This window comes from Chelonoidis abingdonii, chromosome 8 (assembly GCF_003597395.2).
Source record: "Chelonoidis abingdonii isolate Lonesome George chromosome 8, CheloAbing_2.0, whole genome shotgun sequence".
In the NCBI taxonomy this organism is placed as follows: Eukaryota; Metazoa; Chordata; order Testudines; family Testudinidae; genus Chelonoidis; species Chelonoidis abingdonii.
This window is the reverse complement of record NC_133776.1, coordinates 9,077,421-9,104,119: the sequence shown is the minus strand read 5'-3', so window position 1 is coordinate 9,104,119 and position 26,699 is coordinate 9,077,421. Positions and strand designations below refer to the sequence as shown.

Here is a 26,699-nt window from a genome sequence, read left to right as displayed (position 1 = left end):
TGGGGGCGCGGTTGGGGCTGGGGGGTGCAAGGGGTCTGCTTGGTCGGGGCCCGGGGTTGGCTGGGTATGGGCAGAGTGGCCCCCGCCCCCATTTTGGGTGTGAGGCTGGTAACCAGTCGCTGGGAGGGTCTGGAGGGAAGCTGAGGCCCTGGTTTTGCTCTGTGGTGGAGGGAGGGACCCCACAGGACAGGGACAGAGGTTCTTGCCAGCTCCCCAGAGAAGGGTTTGAGTATTTATGGGGCACAGAGTTATTCCCCGTGTCTTGGTTCCTGTGTTTTCTTGAAACACTTTCTGTGACAGCCATTGAGGAGACATGTCCAAAATTCTCTCTCCCGGTTTCCAAGGAAAATCTGACTAGTCTGAGCACACAGATAAAAAGGATCTTTATTGTTTAAAATTCACATTTAAAATCTACGTTGTTCTTACGATGCTTAGGTTACCAGTGATTTAAATTATTATAACTGAAAGAACTTTAAAGATTTCTAACTATTTATGGTGTTTGTTTTTTTGCTGTGTTTGTCAGGATCATGGAAAATATGCAGGGGAATTTCAGAGACATTGGTATAGACTTCCCAAAAAAGCAGTATGATTTCATTGGGGAATTTTGCCAAAAAACACTGAAGCCTTGCCTGGATCAAGATATTTTGTTTAGTTTGAATCTCTATTTTGACGTATTCCTTTCTTTGCTATCAGATGTCAGTGTAAAATGCAGGGAGTCACTCAAATGTAAGGTATCAAAGTGAACAGGTGCTCCTGGACCAATCAGAGCAACCTTGCAAACTTCACTACAGGAGTCTAGTTGTTTGCAGCTGACAGCAGGGTCCTTCTCCCTGTTCCAGTTTCTCACTCACTAAGGAAATGTGCGCACTTTGAGCTGGTACACTAAAAATTGATTGTAGCTGTGTCAGCGAGAGGGGCTGGTCACCGTGAGTACATACCCATCTCAGATGATAAGCCAAGTAAAGTCTTGGATATGTAGGGTCAAGTGAGCGCTTTCTTGGAGTGCGAGGATTTTTAGATGTGCAGAAGAAAGAATTTGATATAGGGCTTGGGATGATTTGGTAACTTCAGAAGCAGAGGAGGACTTTGGAATCATTTTTCGTTGTAGGAAGTGCTCAACCATACTGTGCTGTCAAACCCCCTTCCTGGCCTTCCAGTCTTCTCTTGAAGAGTCTTCCAGCATTGCTTCTCCCTCAATAAACTAAAGATTCAGCTGCCTCAGACCACCAATTCCTAAGGCCTGGCTATAGTTTCAGATCAACATAGGTATAGTGTTCAGGAGTTCGAAAAATCCAGACCCCCTGAGCATCGTAGCTATGCTGATCTAACTCCTGATGTAGACCTAGCTAGGTCAATGGAAGTACGCTTCCTTTGACCTAGCTGCTGTTGCCTGGGGAGGTGGTGTTCCTATAGCAATGGAAGAACCCTTCTGCCCTATGGGGTTATGCCAGCATATGATATGGTTCAGAGGCTGACAGCTGGTGCAAGGCACTGGTGCTCAGCATAAGTCACTGGGGACCTGAGTTGCAAGGCAGAGGGAAGCTGAACAGAGAGTCCTGTGTGCTGGAGGGATGAAAACACAAATAGATGCATACAGGGACACCTGTTCCAACTGAGCATCTTCAGATGGGTGATCTTACAATCACATTGTTGTTGAAACTTCCCGCTCACCCAATAGGTTTTGATGGCATTTAATTTCTCAGCTGTCTTGAGAGTTAAAACCATGGACATAAGAAGGGAAGTTTGCACCTTTCGGAGCTACTCTTTCATTCTCTGCATGCTTCAGAAGACAGGAAAACTTTCTCAAAAGATGCTAAGCACAGGCAACTTCACTTGAAATCAGTGGAAGCTGTAGGTGCTTAACAGCTCTGAAAGTAGGCTCTTAATTTTTTAATGAGAGCTTAAATTCTGCAAAAACATCGAGGCCCCTCAGTCCATGATAAATGCAGAAACTGTGCATGTAAATTTCTAGTTCCTCTGCTCTTTACTCTGCTTGGATAATGAAAATAGACAATTTTCACTATAGCTTTGTCAGTTGCACATTCCTGCTTTGATATAGTACCTGGGATGGTGTTTCAGAATTTGTTTCATGTGATTATAAAACCAACCCAAAAGTTTCAAGTCTAAAAATTTAAAAATGGAATTAAAACATTTCTACTAAAGACCTTATTTGTACAAAACCTAATTTTGGGGCTAACCATGCCTGACACCATCCCTTTATTGGCAATCATTTTCATCTTATTTTTTGTTGATATACAAACTTGGTACTATTGGACTTTGCCAGTCACTGTTTGTAATATCTTACATGTGTATATAGTATCTTTCATCCCAAAGCATGCGCTCTAGGTGTTACTTCACTACTCAGTGAAAATCATCAGTTGTTCAGTGGTCCACAGAAACACCGCACAAAGGTTTAGAACAGGAAGTGAAGAGATACGGTATCCAGTACTGTAAATTTTAATCTGTACAAACGGAATTACATCAAATTTGAGCTAAACATCAGTAGCTGCTTATGCAGTGATATGTGATTATCCCCCGTTTTCATTGTGTATAAATTGAATTTTTCTCTTTCCATATTTCAATCATTTAGATGTTTTTTTTGAAACTTTTCATAGGGGGATCTTCTGTTCGTATTAAGCTAGTTGTGAAAATTCTCTAATAACTTCCAGAAATGCACATAATCTTTACAGTGTCCCAAGCTTATAACTGAACAGAAAAAGGAAGAATATTTACAGTTAAGGATTCAAATGTGCCGTATGTTTTCCAGTACTTCATTTCACTGAGGATGGTGACATAGCTAGTTAATTTTGCTCTAGCAATGAATGTCATGTGTTGACTAAAATATAACTGGGATGGCATGTGTACGCACTATGTTCATTAACAAAGTAAAAGGACCTTTTGGGGTTAAAAATTGTTGCACTTGTGCAGAATTTGACCCTTGGTGTTAAAATGAGTTTCTGTACTTGAATATAACTATTTAATTTTACTGGAGGAAGTACTAGCTATGCACATGTGAGGCAAAATTGGACCTAAGTAATCTGGCAGTTTTTACACTTAATTTTAAGATGGCAGCCAGAAGAAGTGTATTGTATGAGGACTAATTAGTCATACCAATGTTATATAAAATTAAATCTCTTTGCATTTATAGGGGTGCATGATGCCTCTGCAAAATAAACTTGTATACCTCAAATACCTTGGTTTCAAAGTTAGTTAATATTGAATTGCTCTGAAGGTACAATTTTGGATACCAGGTTTGTACTTAAAACAAGAGTCCACATGTGCCGATGCAACAAATGTTGTACCATATGTAATCTGTAAATTATCTCAGATTTACACTAATCTGTATTTGCAAATAAGGGGGAATAAATGGAAACATACTGTTTCAGTGTAATGTAAATAAAATATAGTAGAATTTAACATCCCAAAAGAGTGGGAGTATTCTCAGAGGTGAGGCAAACTGTGTGCTGTTATCCTGCTGTGCCTTCTTACTGCAGCTAAGAAAACATGACCTGGCAGTGAGTGATCCTAGACAACGTGTGCCATGTATTATTGCATTGGATTTAAGGATGTAGTGTCAGCTGTATCTTAGAAGTTTCTTTGACTTTTAAGCCCAAATTCTTAATTTTGATTTCATGTAACTGTTTTAATGTAATATTATTATTTGTAGTGGCAAAGTAGTGAGTACTTTTTTTTTAAGGCACGTGCACTACTCTCCTGAGAAATGTATTGCACAGTGCAGTTTCTCTGCTGTCATTAGTGCATTTTTTAGCTATTACCCCAAATATTTTTTAAGTTGAGAGAGAGCATGCAAAACCAGTGATGGTTCTTGCAGCACTGAAAAAATTAAATGTAGAAAACCTCTACTCTAGTTTTTTTCAGTTAAAAGTTTTCATAGAATATTGTTTTGCTGCTTTCAGTTCTAATTATAATGATGAAAAGAGGAAACTTTTCAGTGTGTTAAAATAATATTTATCCACTCCCTGGAAGGCTTTTTCTTAAACGGGCACCATCTTAAAATCTACGGATAGGCTTTTTTGTATTTTTAAAAAATGTTTTCGTCTCCCCATTGTGTGAATGACTCAGACAAACAGAAGAAACTGACTAGCAAAGCATGAGAAATAGTGAAATTGACTATACATTGTGTGTGCGCCAAATGCCTGAACCGAAATATAGGGAAATTATCATTAATATTTGTAGTAATATGAAGTATTATAACAATAGTAAGTCAGCTTTTTTGGACAGACCTGTATTAAGTTGATGTCCCATTTTTAAGAACATTGGGACTAATGTCTAACAGTTAGTGACAATTTTGCAACAATATTGCAAATTTCATTCCAGCTTTGTGACACTTCTGCTTTGAGAACAACTCAGGTTAGCCTTAGTCTTTTTTTACTGTTCAGTCTTATTTTCACTAGGTCGTTTTTCCTAGAAATTTCCCTCTGTTGCTATAACTAATTCAGTTTAGTGTGGACAAGACAGGGGCAGCTGCAGGCATTTTTTGCCACAGTTGTCTCGGCCTGCTGGAGGTTAAAAAGCCAGCAGCAGTCCAGAGTCCTGACAATGCTAGTGTTTCTGCTGGTGAAGTTGCATCATTGTGGAGAGAGGCTAGTGTCAAACACCGTATTAGAAAATTGCAAGGTTTAGAGGTGAACCGATAACTCCAAATGGGATTATGCATGAGAGCTATTCTTAAAAAACATTGAAAGGTGTAAGCGGCAAAGAGTTCTGTTTGTTAGTCTATAAGGTGCCACAGAACTCTTTGCTGCTTTTACAAATCCAGACTAACACGGCTACCGCCTCTGATATTGGAAGGTATGTTAATGAAGTTGTTTAGACTGATATTTTTATGGCTCAGGCTGCAAGGTACAGGCTCTTCTGTGCTCAGCGTGGTATCCGAGTGTCTGAGATTGCCAGTAAGTGATGTTACAGGGATCTGAAGGAAGGTTCTGGAAAGTTCCATGGCAGTTAAAGGGAAAGTACAACGACAGAAAGGGCAGTGAGTTAGGAGCCATTGAACCAAAGTGAAGTGAAGGGAGGTGTTAGCTGGCTTTGTGTTGAATCACTACTGTGCAGCTTGCTAGGTGTGTTTTTGTTGCCTGAGAAGGTTCAGGAGCGCTGCTGCTGCTGCTGCTACTTGAAAGGCCCAGTCAGCTCCTGTTGCAGTTTTCCAGAAAGGATCTCTGAAGCCTCGGGCTGTGTCTACACTACTGCTGGATTGATGCTCTGGCAATCAATGCGGGGATTGATTTAGCGGGTCTAGTGAAGACCTGCTAAATCAGTGGTTCTCAAACTTTTGTACTGGTGACCACTTTCACATGGCAAGCCTCTGAGTGCAACCCCTCCCCCCCTTATCAATTAAAACACCTTTTTATATATTTAAGACTATTATAAGTGCTGGAGGCAAAGCGGGGTTTAGGGTGGAGGCTGACAGCTCGCGACTCCCCATATAATAACCTTGCGACCCCCTGAGGGGTCACAACCCCCAGTTTGAGGACCCCTGTGCTAAGTCAACCACAGTTCGCTCTCTGGTTGCTCCAAATGAGAAGAGTTAGGTAAGTCGACAGGAAAGTGTCTCCCGTCAACCCAGCACAATGTAGACACTGCAGTAGTCGACCTAAACTATGTCGATTCCAGCTACGTTCTTCATGTAGCTGGAGTTGTGTAACTTAGGTTGACTTACTGTGGTGGTGTAGACATACCATAACTGGAGTCTGAGGCTGTGGCTTCACTGCAGCTAGCCAATCCCCTATCATTGTTGCCATCCACACAGACAATATTGTGATCTGGGTTTGGTGGTGTTTCAAACCTGGCCAGGTAGACTGATTTAAAATCAGCAATTTTAATCTTGTCTTGCGTTTGTACTTTTTAGTTACTTTCCAAAAGAGAGGTTGATTATCATTAGTTGGTAACCATTAAAACATGTTCATTTGCAATTAACTGTAGCCTTTTACACTAAACTTTGTATTTTTTGTTAACCAGGAGGATACGTTCAAGCTATATAATTGCTTACATAAATGTAAACATACTTGTGTTCATATTCCTATTTTCTCTTTTTTTGATATGTTAGGAAATGGCAAATGATATATTTATTTACAAGATTAATTTTTTATTTGATTTAAGTCAAGCTACATTTGGAGTGAAATTGGAATTCAATGAAATGCACAAATACAGCATTTTAACATTGTTCTTATTCAAATAAAGTTTATCAAACATGATTTGCATTTAAAATTGATTTATTAAACATAGGAATATTAACTGTAATTAGTGAATTAAACTGATTTTTTTCTGATCACCATGTCCTTCAAGATTTCAAAACTGGTATTTCTCATCCCTCATACCTCGTTTTTATTCATAGTTTAGAAGAGGGAAAACAAGCCCTTCTGTCTTTTCAACTCCTCCTTGGTTTCTTAACTTTGAGTGAACGAATCACTGAATTGAACTTATTGAATAACAGAAGAAAATATTCTCTCTGTACTGGCAGAAGAGGCTACTGCTGTCAAAAGTGGGTGTAGCGTTCCAGTAAACTCTAGTTCCAGATGCTTAGCCAGTGACTTCTATCAGAGTAGTGGTCTTTTTTTAAAACTTCAGCAGCAAACTTGTAGTGCTTTAAAATAATTTAAATTAAATTTAAAAAATATTCGTTTATAAGAAGTTTAGCCTTAATATAGGCAGTCATAATTTCAAGTTTAATTTTAAATACATTTATTTTAAAAAAGAAGAAAATATTTAAATAAAACCTAATTTAAAAGATATATTTTATCTATTTGAACATGGGCTGGCTGGTCTGGCCCAGCCTGGAGGTATAGACTTGAGCCTTGTTTCCACTTTAATTGGGGTTGGTAACCTACTCACATGGGATGCAGGGTAATCAACAGAAGTTCTGATAATCTTCCAGTGCCTTCTTGCAGTTGCCCATGGGCTGTATTTTCTTGCCCTTTGCCTACTCCTTCCGTACTGGACGTCATCTTCCAGTTTGTATACATGGGTTCTGCATTTGAACCCCACATTTCATGTGATCTGCTACATTTCTGCTGCACTTCTACATACTTGAACAGAGATGCCATCCAGCACACACACACGTTGTCCACAGTGCATTGCAAAACAGTTCATAGTGGTGCAGTGCAAAGAGCCAGGGGTAACCCTCTAGAAGCCCTAGTGCCTCACACTGATGACTATAGCGCCAGTGTGGACACAGTAACATGAGTAGAGCTTTGAAGTAAGGATGCTCTACCTGGGCTGTGCTAACCTGAGTGCTGATCACCCAGGCTAACTCTGCAGGTAAGATATACTCTTACAGAGGAACTAGCCTAAAGAGCAACAGGCGAAAGCCAGGACTGGAAATGTGAGGAAATCACCCTTATAGGAGTTGCTGTTATATCCCATTTAGGAGAACAGTAATGACTGCCTTATTAATAAGGCTGACAAAAAATAGACTCCTTGCTCACCAATGTGCTGGTGATCTGTGCTGGTTTTTACCAATGTGTGTCCCAGTCTGTTACTGCATGATTCACAACTCTCTGCAAGTCAGCAGCTGACCTTTCATGGTACAGTAGGAGTAGCTTTAAGAAAGTAGTAATAACCTTTTAAATTCTTTACCCTCTGTTTGCATTTCTATCCCAACAAAATAAAACCTGTCCATTGTTCTGATTGTTCACTCTAATAGGTTTTTCAACTGTGAACTCCGTAGTCAGGGTTATGTCAGGACTCCCATTGTCAACGTCTGTTTCCACATGTTCATAACTGAAATTCTCCTTTAAGGCTGACATTTCCGTGCTTGATCTCAGTTTAGACACCACTCTCTCTGGTTTTTAAATGTGTGGAAGAACCTTTGGTATCCACGGCAGCATGAGGTGCAACTGTGACAAACTCCAAATTTTGTAATAATCATTGTTACTGAGAAGCAGATCTTTCAGTTGGTGAAGTGGGGGAAAACAAGTCAAAATGAATGAGTGACAAATCACTTCTGAGCATGCTTGGTGTCATCTCCTAAAATGTTTAGCAAAAGAAGCCCTGCTCCACTTGTAACATACTGTGTCCTCCGCAGGACCTTGGACAAATTGCATAAAGCAGACAGAGAGTTGGAGTGACACGTTTGCAATCATCCATTTTTTTCCATTGGTGGTGCTGCCCTGCTCTGTTGCTTGTTCAAATATTCTGGTATTCTTTTAATCCAGCCTGGCAGAAAAATAACTTTTGCCAAACATAGCAACAGTGATGTGAACCTTCTTCTGCATATCCCATTCACGTCTGTCAGAGGTGCTCCCCAGAAGGTTCTTGGAATAATCTTTACTTCTCTGGGCTGTACATATATTTGATGTTACTAGTTAGGCCAATAACTATGCCTAAGCAGAGACCATGTAATGTGGGTGAATTGATAGTATTATGTGGCCCATAACTTTTGAATTATTTGACAGTCTTGTGTGATCCTAAACCAGGAGTTGGCAACCTCTGGCATGCGGCTCGCCAGGGTAAGCACCATGGTGGGCTAGGCTAGTTTGTTTACCTGCTGCGTCTGCAGGTTCAGCCGATCGCGGCTCCCACTGGCCACGGTTCACCGCTCCAGGCCAATGGGGGCTGCGGGAAGCGGCGTGGGCTGAAGGATGTGCTAGCCGCAGCTTCCCACTGTCCCCATTGCCCTGGAGCGGCAAACCACGGCTAGTGGGAGCCGCGATCGGCTGAACCTGTGGATGCAGCATGTATACAAACTGACCCGGCCCGCCAGGGTGCTTACCTTGGTGAGCCGCGTGCCAAAGGTTGCCAGCCCCTGTCCTAAATGCACATCCTCCCTGTTTTAACTATTTATATTTGCCCATCTAAGATGCAGGTCATTGCAATGGAGAAAGGGATTTATTTAGAAGGCTGTCAATGTCTTGAGCTGGTACTATTTTGTTAGTATAAGAGTTAATTTTGGTTACGGCAACTTATAGCATTGCCCTTTAAATATAGAGGAACCATTTTACAGTCAACTTGGCTATAGTGAAATGTCATTTATTTTGAAGAAAAAAATCTCCTTGCCTGGAATATGAACATTTTAGTTCTTTTTTAATGGAAGAGTTTCTGTTGAACTGACTCACCAGAGGATGGCTCCCCAATTAAGGTTTTATGCAATAATCAGGCTTCATTGTGTCCCTGGTGGAATCTGATAGTGAGGCATGCTTATGGCTAACTTTCAGACTTAAGCCTGTGGTTTAAAACTCCTAAGATGGAAGTTAAATATTATCTGTGCTTTACAGATTCACTAGCCCAAGTTGGGTCAAAATTAAGATTAGGAGAGAGTGATCTGAGTGAGAGGTTACCTACTCTTTAATCTAAATAAGAGGAGCAGCTGAATAATAGAAGTGGGAGGGGAGACATGTAACACATTGGTGAGAGAGCCATTGCAGCCTTTATGCTTGAACTTCTAATGCAGTGTGGGGATTTGGGAGGGTCTTGGAATTTTCGACAGACACGCTCCCAGAGGAATGTGAATTGTGTTTTCGTGGCTTTGAATTCAAAGTTATCTGAAGTGTAACCTTGTGTTCCTTATTACAGCTGCCCTTCGAGATCATAATGCAGCAGAAAAATGAAAGAACATAGAAGAAATTTAAATTGGAAAAGAAGTCGATTGCTGTTCCTTTCTAGAAGATGGACCACTGGATTTTGGGGGCTCAGGAAATACTGCTTCCAAAAGAAGCGTTTTTTCCTAGCTAAGAGAAAAAGACACAGTGCTCAATCAGTTGTGAGCCTAAACCAGAACAAAGCGTCCCGATCTCTCCAGTGCAGAAGGAAGGTACTCAGACTCCAGAGTGAGTGGGTTCCTGAAGTGCTTCTAAATGCAAAAAAACATCAAAAACCAACTGCTGAACACAGCACCTTGTCTAGAAAAACGTCCAGAAGGGCAAAAAAGCCCTTTCTTGATGGCAAAACCGGAAGCCCATGTGCAGAGGCAATAGAGAAGTTGGACAATGAATCCTTTCAGGGTGAAGATGTCTTGAACAGAGTCACTGGATTACAAGCAGGCACTAATTTTGACTGCATGCATGCCAATGACCACAGTGCCTTTTGTGGTGGGCTGTGCAACGCGCTCTTACCTGTAAAGAAGAATGGTTTCACACCCAGTGGAGAGGAACGCAATAAGGATGAAGGCAATGCAGTCTTAGTAGTCTTAAACAATAGTAAAAGAAGGTGCTGTTGCAGAGGGCTAGAACAGAATGGAACTTGTGGCCCCTTGACTACTAAAAAGAGGTCCAGATTTAACCAGTACACTGTAAAAAAGATACCTGTATTTATGATGCATAAGAAACTTTCTATGATCAGGTTTCGGGATAGAATCATAAAATCCCCAAAACTTAGAGCAAGAGGCAAAACCTGCAAATCAAGTAAAATCAAGCCAAGCTGGGTGGAGAAAATTACTAGGGACTGTCAAAAGAATCTTCAAGGAGATTTTGAAGGTGGATTTTGTAACTGGTTTTCCTGCTGGAAATCTAAAAATAACTCCTTTTGGAACCTGTATAGCTCATCAGATATGAACAATAATACACCAGGACCTGTAGCTGAGGAGAATAAGACACCTGCATCTGACATCTGCCTTACCCACGATGCATTACAACGTGATGAGCTACATTCTGAGGAACCTGCATCCAGAGATGGCAGTGTTAAAATCTGCGAACCAGAGCTGCACAAAACAGCTCCTTTGGGTACAGAGACCTTGCACAGGACAGAAACAAACGAGGCTCCTGTAGTGGACAGTTGCCATGAGGATCTTTTCCTCTCAGTAACAGAGAGAGAAATTGCAATTTCAGGTCAAGAAGATGCGGAATCTAATCAGGTTATGTGTGTTGATGAAATGATATTGTTAGAATCCTGCAAGGGGGATTCAAATATGAACAATAACCTTGCAAATGGACCTTTTTTGGTGGAGCTGGCACAAAATGAAGACAGCTCTTCCCAGATGGAAGTCGAAGGCTCCATAAATCTGGACATTTTTAGTGCAAAGTTACTAGATCACCCTTACTGTAAAAGCCCCCTAGAGGAGCCTTTGCCAGAAAGCACAGGACTAAAATCAGGAGCTCGAAAGGGAGGCAGAAGGAACAGTCAGAAAGTTTCTCGTGTGGCTGATGAGCAGTTATCAACATGGATTTGTGGTATACTCTTTACACATGTTATAAAGCTAATCATTCTTGAGAATAGCTGGGCATAGCTTATGAAGTTGGGAATATTTGAAGTTTCCTTACCACTTTAATTCCTTTATTAAAATGGTTACACGCCATGAATTGCAAAAAGTGTGTAGCTTAATACTCTAACTGAGATGAGAAGCTGTAATGAGGAGGGTTGTTGTAAGGGAAATGGTGCAGAACTTTCCTCACTTGGCAGGCTCACTTACGCTAGCTTTAGAATGGTACCTTCTGAAGTATGGGTATAATGCTTAATTGACACAAGGCTTTTATTTTTCAACAATTGTTGAGTGGTACATCTTTCTACTTTGTTTTAGACAATACAGTCGAATTGGGCTGCTTGTGAAAAATATGGATCAGCATTTTAAATTTAGAATATGTTTTTACCTTGAGGTTATAAAGGGACAGTATAGGGTAAAAATGCTTTATTTTATTTTTTTTTTTAAAAAAAATCAGGTAATCTCACATATTATTAGCAATTTAGATAGTGATCTAATTTGCTTTTCCCTAGGCTTACTGCCTGTGTAATTTCTCAGCTTCATTTAGCTTTAAACAGGAGACTAAACCAGTCAATTTCACTTTTGGGTTTTCATACCCTAAATGTTTGAATAGGGAAAAGTCTAAATCCAAACAAAATTGGTTGTAGTTGAAACTTAAAAAAAAAACCAAAAAACACTCATATTCATTACATTCATAATACATGATGAACCGACACTGCCTGATGGAGTTTCTTTTAATATGGAGCATGGTACAAATACTTGTGTTTGAAGTGTATTGTATATACAACCTTATCTGATGTCAGGAGATATATATATATATATATGTAGTAAGAATTAGCACTCCCTTTTGTACTGTACCATTCAGATACTGGTACAGAGTCCAGCAGCACTCCGATAACTGTGGGTCAGTTGGTTTTCATTAGAACAGCCTATTTTCAGTAGATTATACAGCCTGTTATATGTTCCCTTTGACAAGGAGTGTTAAAGGATTGCAACTAAATTTGATAGACTCAGACTCAGATTTTGCCCCAATTCTCCACTTTCCCTGTCTGGAGAAACTATTGGGAAGCTTTTTATGGTCAATCCTCCAAAACATGGTGTGAAGGGAAGAGAAGCTGGATGCAAAATATGGTCTAGCATTGAACAAATATTCCTTTAAACCCTGTTGAGACAGTGATTTGCTCATACACAGTAAGTATATATGCATTGTTCCTCTACTTTCAGTTCTCTGTGGAAAACATGCCAGAGGGAAATGAGGAACAGACCGGCATCCAGCTTCTCTCTCCTTCAGACCATGCAGAGAAATGGAGAGCCCTGACCTTGGGTGTGTCAGCTGGCTCATAACATTTCAGTTCACTCAGAAGCAAAATTAAGGCTTGGTCTATACTTAAAATTTAGCCAACATAGCTGCAGAACTCCGATGTGTGAAATCCATACCCTTGAGTGTTGTAGCTATCCTGACCTAACCCCTGGTGTAGACACAGGTTGACGGATGAATGCTTTTGTTGATCCACCTGCTGCTGCTTGGAGAAGCGGTGTTTACAGCAATGGAAAAATTCTATCCATTGCTGTATGCTCTGTCTGCGCTGTGGGACTGAATTGACATAGCTGCATCACCGTAGCCATCCCTCTATGATTCCTGTGGTGTATACATGGCCAAAGTCTCTAAATAGGGCTCAACTAAATTCCACCCTTGATGTTGTAGATGGAGGAGGAGGCTTTGTGGCTAAAGCACAAGCAAAATCAGGTGATCTGGCTTGTGTTCACTTATTTTGGCACTGCTAAATGGCCCTGGGCATGTCACTTAAACTGTGGGCCTCAGTTTCTACTTTAGAAAAATTTGTTATAATTATACCTCTCAGGGATATTTTGAAGCTTAATTCATTACAGCAGTAAGCACCAGCTGGATGTGAATTAGCATGCTATTGGGGGTGGTATTCAGGTATGTTGTGAGGCACAAAGATAGAAGGTGAATGCCTTCTGCCAGGTAGGAAGTACACCATTAAGTTACTGATTTACACCTTGGCAATATTGATTGCTAATACTCTGGTTCATTCATATTTAATTTTCTTTAATTTTTTTAATTGGGAGGGAGGAGTGACATATGAAATCTCATAAAAGAGGAAAATAAAAAGCAGACTTTCACTTCCTTTTTTTCTTTCTTAAGACTTTCTGGGTTCTTCGGACTCGTCATTCCATTCCCAGAAACCCAGCTGTGCTTTCACAGGCAGTTTATGACCCAGTATCCACTTTGAACATATTTTGTTATTAACTGGGGACCAAATCCTGCTCTGCTGGTAGTCAGTGGCAAAACACAAATTTTGGCATATGGAATTCCCAATTGAGTTTGGCTATTCAGTGGGTTACAAGTGCCTGCAGGGACCGCGAAGTACTGCAGAAACGGTATTTTGATAGGAGGGTCCATCAGGCTGCCTTTTAGGTCTCCATGTCCCTTATGTTGTCTCCCTCTCAATAGCGTTCTCCACAATCCATTTAAGAGAATGGGTGAAGGGATTTTTGTTTTCCAGTAAAGAGGTCCTAGCTGTGTTGGTACATGTGACATCAGAAAAGGCCCAGTCAGCCAATCGGTGTGGTTCCAGGCAGTCATTCCTAGCTAGGCTAACAGCGTTTGTAGAAACCTTAGGGCCTCAGATGGAAGGTGTAATAAGTGCACATTTGTTCTCTTTGATCTCAGGCCCTTGTGGGATACCCCAAAGATCAATGTGATAATAGGTCAGACTGAGGGAAGATAGAGATGGGGTCTCAACCGCTTTGATATTTTTGGTTTTGTTTGTCCTTTTAATCTCTCTCCAGGATTTTAGATTAATCTAAATCTTGCCCTATTGTGCAAAGATGTTGCAAAAAGTAACGTTTGGCGTGTCTGTAGTGCTGCCTGTCTGAGGGCCTCAATGTTCTTTTCAAGCATTAAAGAACTTCCTCCCCCCCAGTGCAGTAGAATCTTTGTTTACAGATGAGGAAGCCAGTACAGAGAGGTTGCAACTTTGTGCCAGTTTTGAACTTGGGATTGTTTTCCCCTTTGAGTTACCCACGCTTTACACCAGCATAAGTGAGATCAGAGGTCGGCCAGACCGAGGAACAGAACTAAGGACTCCTCAGTCCTTTCCCTGAAGCATGGGAACATGTATGTAGCATAAGGCTTAATGATGTCTCAAACACCATCTAACCTGAAGACAGTATTTCCTAGCCAGGGTGAAAAACACTTTTGTTATCACAACCCTTTACAACTTAAAGGAATGCAAGCTTAAAGGAATACAAGCTGTGCTGTTAGTGTTTGACAAAGTTATAATTAAGGACAGTCCGCAATGAACTTCAATACTTTTTTTTTTAGTGTGGTTCATGTTTCTTCTTACTTTGGTTTAATATAATTTCTTTCCTTTCTTGGCTTGGCTTCACCGTTCCCCAGTAATACATTATGGTCTATATCTTCCTACATTATTTTCAGTCTGTTTTCCTCCTCGGGTTTCTCTCTCCCAGTATCTTCCTTTTCATTGTGTTTTTCAATCTCTTCTCCTATATTTTTCTCTTTTCTGTTTCTCCTCCAGAATCTCTCAAAATACCATGATTTTATTTTCTAACAACTTATCCAGTCAATCTCTCTTTTTCCTGCCTTGCCCTGCTCTGCCCCATCAGAGGACTGGCCAAAAGGCCAGTGCAAAATAGAGAAGCCCCAGTGCAATGGTCCCATGTCCAGGTGAGAAGCATGTCACCTCCCCTATCTCCTGGGAAAGGGAACGATGCTGGAATTCCTACTGGGGTGATGTCCCTGTTCTGGGGCTCTATCTTTCTTATAAGCGTCTGGTTAGCAGGCTTCCAATATGTTTTGGAAGTTTTCCCCTTGATTCCAAAAAGTCCTCTCGCAGCTGGAAGGGAGCTGCAGAATTTGGTGTCTCTTCCTCCTGAACTGTCAGTGTTGTTCAGCAATCTGTTACTCCAGTCTTCTCTCTCATGATTCTTCCCTCCTACTTACCCTACTTCTTGATGCTGGAATGGGGTGATATCTCCACCATTCTACTCCTGTTTCTCTTAGCAGACAAAAAACATCTGTTTGCTAGACTTTCCCGCTAGACTCAATCTTTTGGTCTTTTCCAGTGAATATCTCCAATTGCTGTTGTCACTGCTGCTTAGAGCTTTCCCAAGCAACAGCAGGGTGAAATTGACTTGATTCTTGAGTTTCTCTGCTGAATGGTTAGTAAAAATTGATCAGACTCTGATATGTTTTTACTGTACTACAGTTCAAGAGAACAGTGAGCAGCAGCGGAGGCATGGTAGCTGTCAGCAGACAGTACTGCATTGACTCTTTTTGCATGCGGGATGCTATCTTCAGAACCTAAGGGCTGGAAGTTTAGTTTTAATGAATGCTTTAATTCTTGCAGGAACTGATGGCACCCTGAATTTACAATGTTTGAATAACATGTATGTAAAATGTTAATAGAAATAGGCAAAGGGACTGGTTCTTCTCTTGCCTACACAAGTATAAATTGTGAGTGACTCCAGTGGGATACCTGGGTATAAATTCTGCATAAATGAAGAAAATTGGGCTCAAAGTATTTAACATTTTTATGTAGATGACTTTTAAGTGATCTTTCAGTTCTGGGGTCACTTCCCTCGTCTTTAATGGTGCCTCTCTGAGCTTTTTAACTCTTGTATTACATTAACTGCATGCAGGAATTTGCCACCGGGTGGGTGGGACACTGTGCTGTTAAATATTTATAATATCTGGTTTTGTTGGACTAGAGAACTCAACTTTTTACATGTTTGCTTTTTCATTTATCTGATGTATTCAAAGGATTCCTAGATGAAGTAATGAAGAAATATGGCAGTTTAGTTCCACTCTGTGAAAAAGATGTCATGGCAAGATTAAAGGAAGTCTTTAATGAAGATTTCTCCCATAGGTTTGTAGCTGTAATATATTCTAGTACTTGTAAAGGAAAAGTTATTTGGCACACTAATTTGCATTCCAGATTGAAACTGACACCTGCTGGAACAGCTCCATTTGGTATGAACTGGAATATCTTTATCCATGTCTCTACCTTTTCAATTCTGTTTCAGAAAGCCTTTTATCAGTAGGGAAATCATGAAGTATCGGACAAGGCATCCAAAATCTTCCACTTGCAATTTCCGGGTCTTCTATAATAAGCACATGCTAGATATGGATGATCTGACTACACTGGATGGTCAGAACTGGCTAAATGACCAGGTTAGCAATGCTTATGTTTACCTCTTCAAAGTGTTAAAAAATATTAGCTAATTCTCATAACCTCCTGTGTGAGGTAGGTCACTGTTATCCTCGCTTCATACATGGGAAACTAAGGCAGAGTGGTCGAGTGGCTTTTCATTGGCAGACCCAGTAATACAGAACTTGAGTTTCTGGCTCCCAGACCTGTTCTCATGCAACTAGACTGTACTTCCTCTTCAAGAAGACAGTGATAGCAGGTGCAAGCAGATAGTATTTCCTCCCATTTAGCTAGAAGAAGAGAAAGTAACAGCAATGCAAGACCCATAGCCAAAAAACCAGAGAGAGTAGCAGTCCACCAGATGTGCCTCAGTAGACTTAAATTGAATTAAACCAATGTTTCACATTGAGGCAGTCTTTAAGCATCTGCTTATATTATGTCTGCTCTAGAACCCATTGCTGATTCCAGAGTTCTTGACCTGCATCAGAGTATAATAGAATGTTACTCTAATTAGTCAGCTTCTTGTCAGAAAAAAGATGTGTGCTTTGTTAGGTGCCCTCTCAAATCTTGGATTTACTTTCAGTAATACAATGTTATTTTTGTGCAAATTATAATTTTTACTAACTCTTGCAGATTATTAATATGTATGGTGAACTCATAATGGATGCAGTCCCTGACAAGGTGAGCATTATGAAAATGTGTCAGTTATGGGGTAGAAAGGGAGAGATGGTGTAAGACCACAGGTACATGTATCAAATAGGAAGGAGGTCTAATGCAGATTAAAACACCATTATGGTGATTCAAATTGTCAGTGTAAAAATAGCCCCTCTGTACTCACTAGATCTGCTGCCTTTAGTCAGTCTTTTGTTCACTTTACCGGTACAAATTTTTACTCCTGTTAGGCTCACAGAGCCGCAAAAATTATGAAAGTGAACTGGATTCTCATCTGGCTCTTGCATCATCAGCAGAGTTCTTAACTACTTTCCAGCTGTAGTCTTTACAGTTGTTGGTGTTGACATTCAGGGCAGAAGAAACCCATCTTGACTTTCAGATTCTGGATTGAGTTTGGTTATAGCACTGACGGTTAGAAGAACCATCTGTTTACTTGTAAGCTGAACAAATTGAATATAGAATCATTGAGACCACAAAGAAACCACACAATGCCATTTTTAGATTGGCAGGCTGCACAGAGTATAGCAACCCTTTAATCTTCTTGCTCAGAATGTAGAGCACTGCTTGTTTGATTGGTGATGGTAGTGATTCCTCATTAGTATTCTCTCTGCTTTTCAGTGCATGAACCAGAACTGTGGTATTGGAGAGTGTATCTGTCTGCCTGTGCCCACTTTTTATAGTGCATAATTTAAATCCTCATGGGAGATCTTGTTCTAGTACTTTGTAGAATGCGGTTAGAAGTTTCTGTTGGCATAACTAATAGGTTTTATCCAGCATTTTCAAATGCTGAACTATCTAGCTTTTTTCAAGCAGTAACTTCTACCTCCTCAATACTAGCAAGATTATTAAATACAAATGTTGTAAAACTGCATAAAAGATGTGACTTATAGTTTTTTATTTTGTATTAATCTCATCCTTTAATTGAGAGGCTAACACAAGTATTAACCTAATGCTAAAGAATTGTTTTAACTGTAAAAATCTACAACCTTTTGCCACAACAATAGGTTGCAATTAATTGCAAAAGATGTGACACAGTAGACAAAGAAGTATTCTGTAATTCAGAAGCATTTTTGTGAAATCTGTAATTGGCCAGAGGGTTGAACGCTGATGTCCATGTTTTTGTGTCTTAAACTTTATAACTTTTGACAATCAAATTTATTTGGTTCCGAGTCACAGAGCAGAAAATGGAAGGAGTTTCTAGCAAGTTATGTAGGGAGGATGGGAAAATATGATTTTTCCCCCATCCTCCAGTGATTTTAATTCCTGGAATTCAGGAGAATAATATCTGTGACTCTTCTTTAGCCTCTTCTCCCTAAACAAAATATTGCAGCTGCATGTCATAGGCTTAGGAATGCCAAGTTAAAAAAAAAAACTGCTTCGCATCACATGTTCTAGCGAAATAGAGAGTTTCTCTTCATTCTAAAGAACAGCAGTATTTATTTAAGGTTTGCAAAAACATCTGTAGACTTGCTTGTCTCTTTTCCTGTTTTGCTTTTTCGGTTCTTGTTTATTAGCCAGCTAGATGTTTAATTATGTAGAAGTTATGTTAGGCATTACTGGAAGAATTTATGCGCACTTTCAGCCCTCATTTCTTTTTTTAATTTGTCTTTCTAGGTTCATTTTTTTAACAGCTTTTTTCATAGACAGCTGGTAACCAAAGGATATAATGGTGTAAAACGATGGACTAAAAAGGTACCGTTTAATTCTGTCTGTTGCTTATCAATTGTATAGAATAGACCACTGGATCCTGATACTTAGCGTTTCTCCCCCACTCACAAGAAAATGTTTAACTTGAAATTACGTTAGTACCAAGTGACAAAAGAAAGTTTTTACTGTTACTCCTCTCAGTACTGCTCAGCAACAAGCTTGTGGGAAAGCTGCATTCTATTCCTCCTTCAGCATTATCAACAGAACTTTTTTTTTTTAAGTTTCATTTGCATTTGGAGCTTAGCAAAAAGGGGTTGTAGCTAACAACTTAGTTTGGATGGCAAAACCCCTTCTTGCTGGTGAGGATGTATGAGAAGCAAAGAATTCAGCCTGGGTTCTCGAAGTCAAGTTGGTTTGTACAGGGCTGTCAGCTGAAAGGAAAAAAAAATTTCTATTTGTAAACGCTTGCACATTTAGTATGGAAATTTAGAGATGACAAACAAGAAACCGCACAAAGCATTTTTACAGACTGTGTGACTAGTAGAGCCACATTTTAATACAGGTATTAAACAAAAAAATCAGGCAAGCCCATGTTCAAATAAGAATTGTAGTGTATTTTGATAAAGGAATTGAAAAGTTATCAAGTTTCTGTTTATCTCCTCTCTGGTGAAATGTGACTCTCTTTTTTTAATATACAAGTGGCCTTTAAAGGGATACTGTTTAAATCAGTGGTTCTCAAAATGGGGCTGCCGCTTGTTCAGGGAAAGCCCCTGGTGGGCCGGGCCGGTTTGTTTACCTGCTGGGTTCACAGGTTCGGCCGATTGCGGCTCCCACTGGCTGCGGTTCGCAGCTCCAGGCTAATGGGGGCGGTAGGAAGTGGTGCGGGACAAGGGATTTGCTGGCCGACGCTTCCCGAAGCTCCCATTGGCCTAGAGCGGCGAACCGCGGCTAGTGGGAGCCGCGATCGGCCGAACCTATGGACCCAACAGGTAGGTAAACCGGCCTGATGCACCAGGGGCTTTCCCTGAATGAGGGGCGGCCCCAGTTTGAGAACCACTGGTTTAGATGATCCAAATCTTTTACTAGAGCTTATTAAAACTGGACTTATTAAATGGTAATTTGCTTTTTCACTGCTGTCAGTGGTGTACTTCATACATTTTGCAAAAGCTTGGTAAGTGAAACTAGACTGGTCACTTTCTGGTTCTCATGTTCTAGAGCACTATTTATTATGCTCACATCATTGTAGGGGAGTGTTCAGAAGGGGACAGAACTGCATTATGTGACAGTAACTTGAAAATATTTGTTAAAAATCCCAGCAGTCAGGCCCTAAACTGTTCTGTGTCCCTTCCGAAGTGGATCCCTGTTTCTTACCGCACCACTGCACTGAGGAGAAACTTCATTTCCCTTGTAATAAAAGGAATAGGCTGTCACAAAAGATGGTTATATCAATGCTGATACTAACAGCTCTCACAATTCAAGTGCAGATGTAAAGGCAGAGGGTCTGACGTTCAAGGACAGTTAAGCATTTAGCGTTGAAAATTGGGTTTATGACTAAACATTTTTCAGGAAAAGTGTCTGCTTTCTGCAAAAATGTTCAAATTGTTGTCTGAAAACCCAAATATTTCAGTTTGCATTTATTGGTGCAACGCCTCATGGGAGTTGTAGTTTGGTTGCTCAGGGGGCCCAGTTCTCCTTTGTAGGCTGGACCCCCTGTCTGGATTACAAGAGGGGAGACTGTGGTGCAGCATGGGATATGCAGCCTGGCCTACAGAGGAACGTGAGGCACTGCTGTAGCATTTCCAAATCGATATACATTATCAATATGAGCTGCTGGGTGCAGAGCACTTCCAAATATGTCTGACCTCTTGTTTGCATCACGTGTGTTACCCATTAATGTTCATGGGGGCACTTTATTTTCTTACAACAGATGTAGCCCCTCTCCCACTCGTATTAGAGCATGGACACTATGCTTTGTACAAGTTGCATAGTGCTTTAAAAATAGATAGGAATTGCCCTGCAGGATCAGACCAGTCCATTTAGTCCAGTGTCCTGTTTCTTCTGCATTCTGCTGTACACAACAAGATTCTACCAATATCACGTGCTTTTGGAGGACACGAGAAGATTGAGGAGGACAGTGCAGTTGAAGACCAAAGCAGTTCCAATGCCTTACTTCCAAAAGAATAAATCCTGACCTGCTCTTAAAAAAAAAAAATAATAATAATAAAAATAAAAATGGGAGTGTTCTAAACATTGCCATGTTGTTTAAATCCCACCATTCCACATGATTTTTAAGGTGGTATTAGTCCTTTTCCCTTGTTTGCCTGTCTGACTGCAGTACCTCTGCTGCTGGGTAAAGTATCATAATCCAGTAATTGCCTGTGCTACATTAATGATGCAGGCTGAGTTGTCCAATGTGTCTTCCGTGTGTTCCGTTGTGTGTAATGGCTCTTGATGATATAAACCAAAATCTAGTGCATGGGGATCTGGAAATCCACTTTTGCTTTCCATTGCCATTCCCAGCACTAGGAAATTAAACAACCTAAGCACGTAAAACCTTCCTTAAGGAACTGTTTGTCCTCAGCATTAAGATGCAGTCATCCCTTACCCCAGACTTTGTTGTTGTCACTCCCTATGCCCCTGATTTCTCACTTGTGGACTAAATCTGTTGCTGATTTTTTTGGTAGTACAGTAGCACTGCAGAGCCCTGGTACTAGGCACTGTATAGTATATTAGCCTCATCTTTTGTTCTCTTTGCAATGGAGAGTCGCACCCTGTTTTATATTGCTTGTTGGACTTTATAGAAACACACCGAATGTTCTGGGCACTGTGCAGACACAGGAAGACAATCTTTGCCCTGGAAAGTCTCTGCCTCTTTAGTGTCTGAGCTGAAGTTCATTGGGCAAGAACAAAATGCCATGTTACAGTGAATACGGGTCAGAAAAGTGCCTTGGCCTGCTGTTTCTGTGTGGTTTCTTTGAGTCCTGATTGCTTAATCTGCTGACCCATTTTTACCACCATCAGCACTGCAGAGTCGGTACAAATCAGCTGAGTTCTCACTGCAGAAACATCATTGCTGAAGTTATATAAATGGCTTAGCTTGATTGCAGGTTGTGTTAGCCATGTTAAAGGGAGTGCCCCCACCACCCTTTGTTCTAACACATAAATCAAGCGTGCTTTGTTGCAGGTGCAGGTGAAGACTAGATGTGGAACCCCCACAGTGTTCATAGTTGTTTTTTCTACTGCAACAATGTCTTGCATCTAGTACAAAACACAAACGTGTGACTGAAATACCTGCGTGAAGAGCTCTTGGGGGGAGTTGTTAGAAGAGAACTTTCAGGGTCAGGAGAGGAAAGATGTTCTGTTTTAAAATAAATACAGTGTTGTGGGAAGCGTATTTAACTTGTATGTGGTCTGTTCCCCTGTTTGGTAATACTTACTGTTTTGTTTGTCAGGTGGACTTGTTCAAAAAGACTCTCCTGTTAATTCCTATTCACCTGGAAGTCCACTGGTCCCTCATTACTGTGAACATCCCTAACCGAATTATTTCATTTTACGATTCTCAAGGCATTCATTTTAAATTTTGTGTAGAGGTAAGAGGAATTATTATAGTTACGCTTAAAGTGCTTGGATCCGTGCTTTAAGAATTAAATCTTTATCCTCTCTAAAATAAGTCTATGTTTTGGGGGCATCGTGCTTCATGTAATCTCTGTGCATGTACTAAAAATAAAATAAATACTTGGCCCTTCTATTGCCTTCATCCAGTTCTCAACCTGATTACAAAGGTGCAGGAGAGTTATTAACTTCTTTGACAGATGGGAAACTGAGACACGGACCTTTTTCAAGGTCACAGCGACTCTGTACCAGCCCTGGGAATAAAGCCCAGGTCTTCCATTGCCATATTCATACAACCAGTCTGTGTCTAGCAAACTTTTCTGTTGTGTGTTCTCTTCTTCTGTAACACTCCCCAAAAAACAAGTGCATAAAGCCTCGTACAGTAAGAGAAATCCATTGTTCAAAGAGGAATAAAATACCCATTTGCACATCTTGTAAACCAAAGATTGTTTTGTTTTATTTTTTTGAGGAGTGCAGGTACCAGCATTTTTTTCTTAAATATCTGTTCGATTGATAATATTTCAATTATGATGGTAAAACATAGGCAAGTAGTTTGGCCTGGACTGACTAGTTTTAGTGTCTGTTTTGCAGAGCTGACCTAATTGCCTGCTAATACAGCAGGCTGCAGCTTTTAAGTATGTATTAAGGCAGAGTAGCAATTATTTTACAGAGAGCTCACAGAAAGGATATCAGAATTAAAATAAGTTTCCCATCAGCAACTGCCAAAGATAAAGCTGAGGCCTCATCTACTCCTAAAAATTAGATCGACCTAGCTACATCAGTCAAAGTTATGAAAAATGTAGCTCCTTGTGCCATGTAGCTAGGTTGACCTAACCCCTCCTATAGACAGAGCTAGGCCCCATTGACCAAGTTACCACCTTTTGGAGAGGTCGACTAACTATATCAATGGGAAAACCCCTTCCGTCAATCTAGGGAACATCTACAGCACAGCGGCTGTAGTGTCCACTACCCGGACGTTTATAAAACTAGAGAGTTTCACACTTTGCTTCTGTAGGCCATGCTCATTGCAGACTCCAGGGGCTTCTTGCATCCTTCCATTCCCATTGTTCACAAGCTCCCTGTGTGCCACTCTCCCGTTCCCATATAGTTCAGGGACTTTCTGCAATGTTCACCATGCCACAACTCCCCATTTGCCCCTGGCAGGGGTTCCTTATGACTCCCTATTTTCCCCCCATTTTTATTCTCCTTTTTCCTTTCTTTCTCTTGAAGGGTGTCAACTTTGTAAGCTTAATTGGGACATGGTAGAATGAGTGAAGTTGTTATGCTGGACTGTATTCATTTCTGCCAACAACTGGCTCTTTGATTTATAGAGAATTACAGAGGTGGTTGAAGCTGTGGCTCTGCTAACCAGATGCTGTCTCCCTCCCCCATTTTGGAGTTTTTGATTTTTTCCCCCCCAAAATTAATAGGCTTCTATGTATTGATGCCAAGAACCTGCCCGGAAACTTTTGGGAATTGATCGCCTGCAGTGGTCAAAAGTTATCCTGTGATGTTCAAAGAGAGAAATGCAATCAAATTGTGTGTCAGGGCCCCACAAGCTCAGCCAATCAAATAAATTAAAACACAACGCTAACCCATCTAGTGCATCTTCCTGCCAGTACAAAATTCTTCTCTACAGTTCATTTTCTCGCACTTTGCCCAAAGTGTGGTGGAGTTTCTACTGCATCTCTGTGTGGACTGGCTGGCCAAATCCAGCCCTGGTGCTCAGTGGAGCTAGTTAGTTCTCTCCTTAACCACTAGAGCTGGGTTAAGCACAAGGGCCAAACTCACCCTGGTTAAACGTACCTGCATGCCTTTCTCCTTGGCTTTAATTTGTGTGTAACGGGAAGGCTCTGATTTTCTTTTTAAGAACATACGAAAGTATTTACTGACTGAAGCAAGAGAGAAGAATCATCCTGAGTTTCTTCAGGGATGGCAAACAGCTGTTACAAAGGTTAGTGCCAACCCCTCTAAACCCCAGTGTGAATCCTGTACAAGCTGAGTCTCTTGGGTGTGCCGCTTTCACTTTTAAATCCATGTTATTGAAAGCAGCAGTAAATATATATTTTTAAATGAAGGAAAAGGAAGAAGTTGGATGACTTGGGCTTGCTGATGGGCTTTTTGTTGCTCATTCAGATCCCACCAGGCCTCTCTCTCCTGTTAAGTGAGCTGGTGGCCTCTGCCCAGACCCTGGTGGAGAAGTTATTCACATGGCAAAGCCATTACAGTCAGCACTGTAGGCCATGCTCATTGCAGACACCAGGGGTAAAGAACTGTGTGCTCAGTAGAGGCCAGCTCCTCTCCTCTTTAGAGGTGACCACTCCCAAAGGTTGAAGTGCATCAGCAGGGGACAGTATGAGGTGAAAAACAAGTACCGCTGTGGATAGACAGAGAGCTTTGTGTATACGCCGTGGATAGACAGAGGGCTTTGGTCTCCAGGGCTGTCAGTCTGGCACATTTCACCAGCACTATATTCGCTAACAAATTAAACTGTGTCTGGTAGTGATAAAAGGGAACAACTTGTGTGAAGTGCGAACAAGGGAATTTGAGACTTGCGTAACTGCCCCATAATGGCTGAGGATATAAAACAGGTCACTGAACATTAGACAGTCTCCCAACGGCTCCCCACTCACCGGAGAGATTTCTAGGTTCCAGGGCAATGCGGAGAGAATCCCAGATGATGTCTCCCCCTTATTTCTGTTTAGCCCTGTGGGAGGTGCATGATTTTGGCTCTAGGAAAATGTCAATTTTCCTCTTGCAATGCTGTGGATTTAAAGAAAATATGACTGTCTGAGAGCTAGTGAGTTGAAAGTATTTAAAAAAAAAGAAAAAAGAGATGATCTGGCAAAGCTAGGAAATTAAAGGCTGTTATTTGGGGTGAATTCACGGTCTCTTTACAGGCATCGTTCCAGGCTCGCTAACAGAAACCTTGCATTCTCCTGGCCTGCCCACAAATTGCCCATTGCTTCCTTCAAGATCAGTGGGGAGGATGGGGATCCACCTTCTATAGTACAAATACCTAGGGAAACATTTCTCTAGGCTTGCATGAGTTTGCTGAAGTCTTGAAGTCTGACCTGAGTAAAGTAGACAGTAATGTTCAAATATTTATTTAAAGTAATTGAGAGGAAGCGATCCTGAATTGGCCAGATATAGGAGGGAGAGCTGTAATTTATCGGTCATAAAATATCTACTCTCTTAAATACTAGGCATGATCCTAACAAGGTGCTGCGTTTGCCTCCCCTGGCATGACTGGGCCCAAAATAAGTAATTGCAGCTCAAGCTGCCAGTGTTGCAGAGTCACCAGTTTTCAATAAAAAGAGCTCACTAATCTTGCAAAAATCTCATTTTGGATTTTAAATAGAACTTAGAGTGAAAACTGAAGGAGGGCTAAAGAGATGTCATTTAATGTCTTGCGTCTTTTTCCTCCCACAGTGCATTCCACAACAGAAAAATGACAGTGACTGTGGGGTTTTTGTGCTCCAGGTAAGAATGTAATTTTAAAGCATTATGTGGCTTTTTTTCTTTGTATTTCTCTTGTCAATTTTCCTGTTTCAATTAAGCTTTTTCATTTTCCCTCAGTACTGCAAGTGCCTCGCCTTAGACCAGCCTTTTCAGTTCTCCCAGGAAGATATGCCACGAGTAAGAAAAAGGATTTACAAGGAGCTGTGTGAGCGGCAGCTAATAGATTAACAGTAATAAGAAAAGTCGAGCTATTTCTCTGGCATTTCTGAAGAGTTCCAGCTGGTGTTCGTGTACTTGAATTTCTGAAAACTTCCATGAATTTCAAATGACTCTCAGCTGAGTGGTGTGGCCACGATGTTACCTCAACTTTTTCTGCTCTTTCCCTGGCAGGACTTAACAGAGCTGCCACAAAATATTTCTAATGTCAGTTTGGTTTCCTCTTATGTTCTTTCCTGTATTTAATATTTATTATTGACGCATGCGTATAGGCAAAGCATGCGACTAAAAAAAAATATAAAACTGTAGATTTGGTGCACCTTTGAAATGTAGCTAGAAATGACAGAATACAGGTTAAAAATTTGTCTGACAACATAAAGATGCATGATCCGTTTTCTGATGCAATAATGCTTTGAATGTATCAAAAAATTCAATGCCATAAAAAGAGCAGCTAGAACCTTTTTTTGAAAACTCAGATTATTCCATTTTTCTCATTGTGGCTGTGTAGTACTGAATGCCCGCTTTTTGGGGGGCGGGGCGGGGGAGGGCTGGATAAATCTGCCTACAGACTTTGTGTGGAGACCCCCTCTGAATAGAGTGGAAGTCACTAATAAAAAAATTGTTCTCTGTTAACATTTATCTAGCTGTCGTTCTCACCCTGTTCCATGTGGTTGAAAAGCAGCCTTTGCACAAATGAGACTTCGGCACTTGTCTGTATAATAAAACATGGAGATATTCAGCTA

General features: G+C 40.8%; 1 protein-coding gene across 1 annotated transcript in view; it reads left to right on the top strand.

Moving 5' to 3' along the window:
• The window catches only part of SENP5 (SUMO specific peptidase 5), a 26,986-nt gene extending 287 nt beyond the window's left edge, over positions 1–26,699 (top strand). The window contains exons 2-10 of the mRNA XM_032803878.2: positions 9,532–11,123; positions 15,960–16,065; positions 16,223–16,370; positions 16,981–17,028; positions 18,634–18,711; positions 22,119–22,256; positions 24,149–24,232; positions 25,711–25,761; positions 25,858–26,699. Of these exons, the coding sequence (XP_032659769.1) occupies positions 9,563–11,123; positions 15,960–16,065; positions 16,223–16,370; positions 16,981–17,028; positions 18,634–18,711; positions 22,119–22,256; positions 24,149–24,232; positions 25,711–25,761; positions 25,858–25,968 (2,325 nt within the window). The 5' untranslated portion in view covers positions 9,532–9,562 and the 3' untranslated portion in view covers positions 25,969–26,699. The remainder of the gene's footprint in view (positions 1–9,531; positions 11,124–15,959; positions 16,066–16,222; positions 16,371–16,980; positions 17,029–18,633; positions 18,712–22,118; positions 22,257–24,148; positions 24,233–25,710; positions 25,762–25,857) is intronic.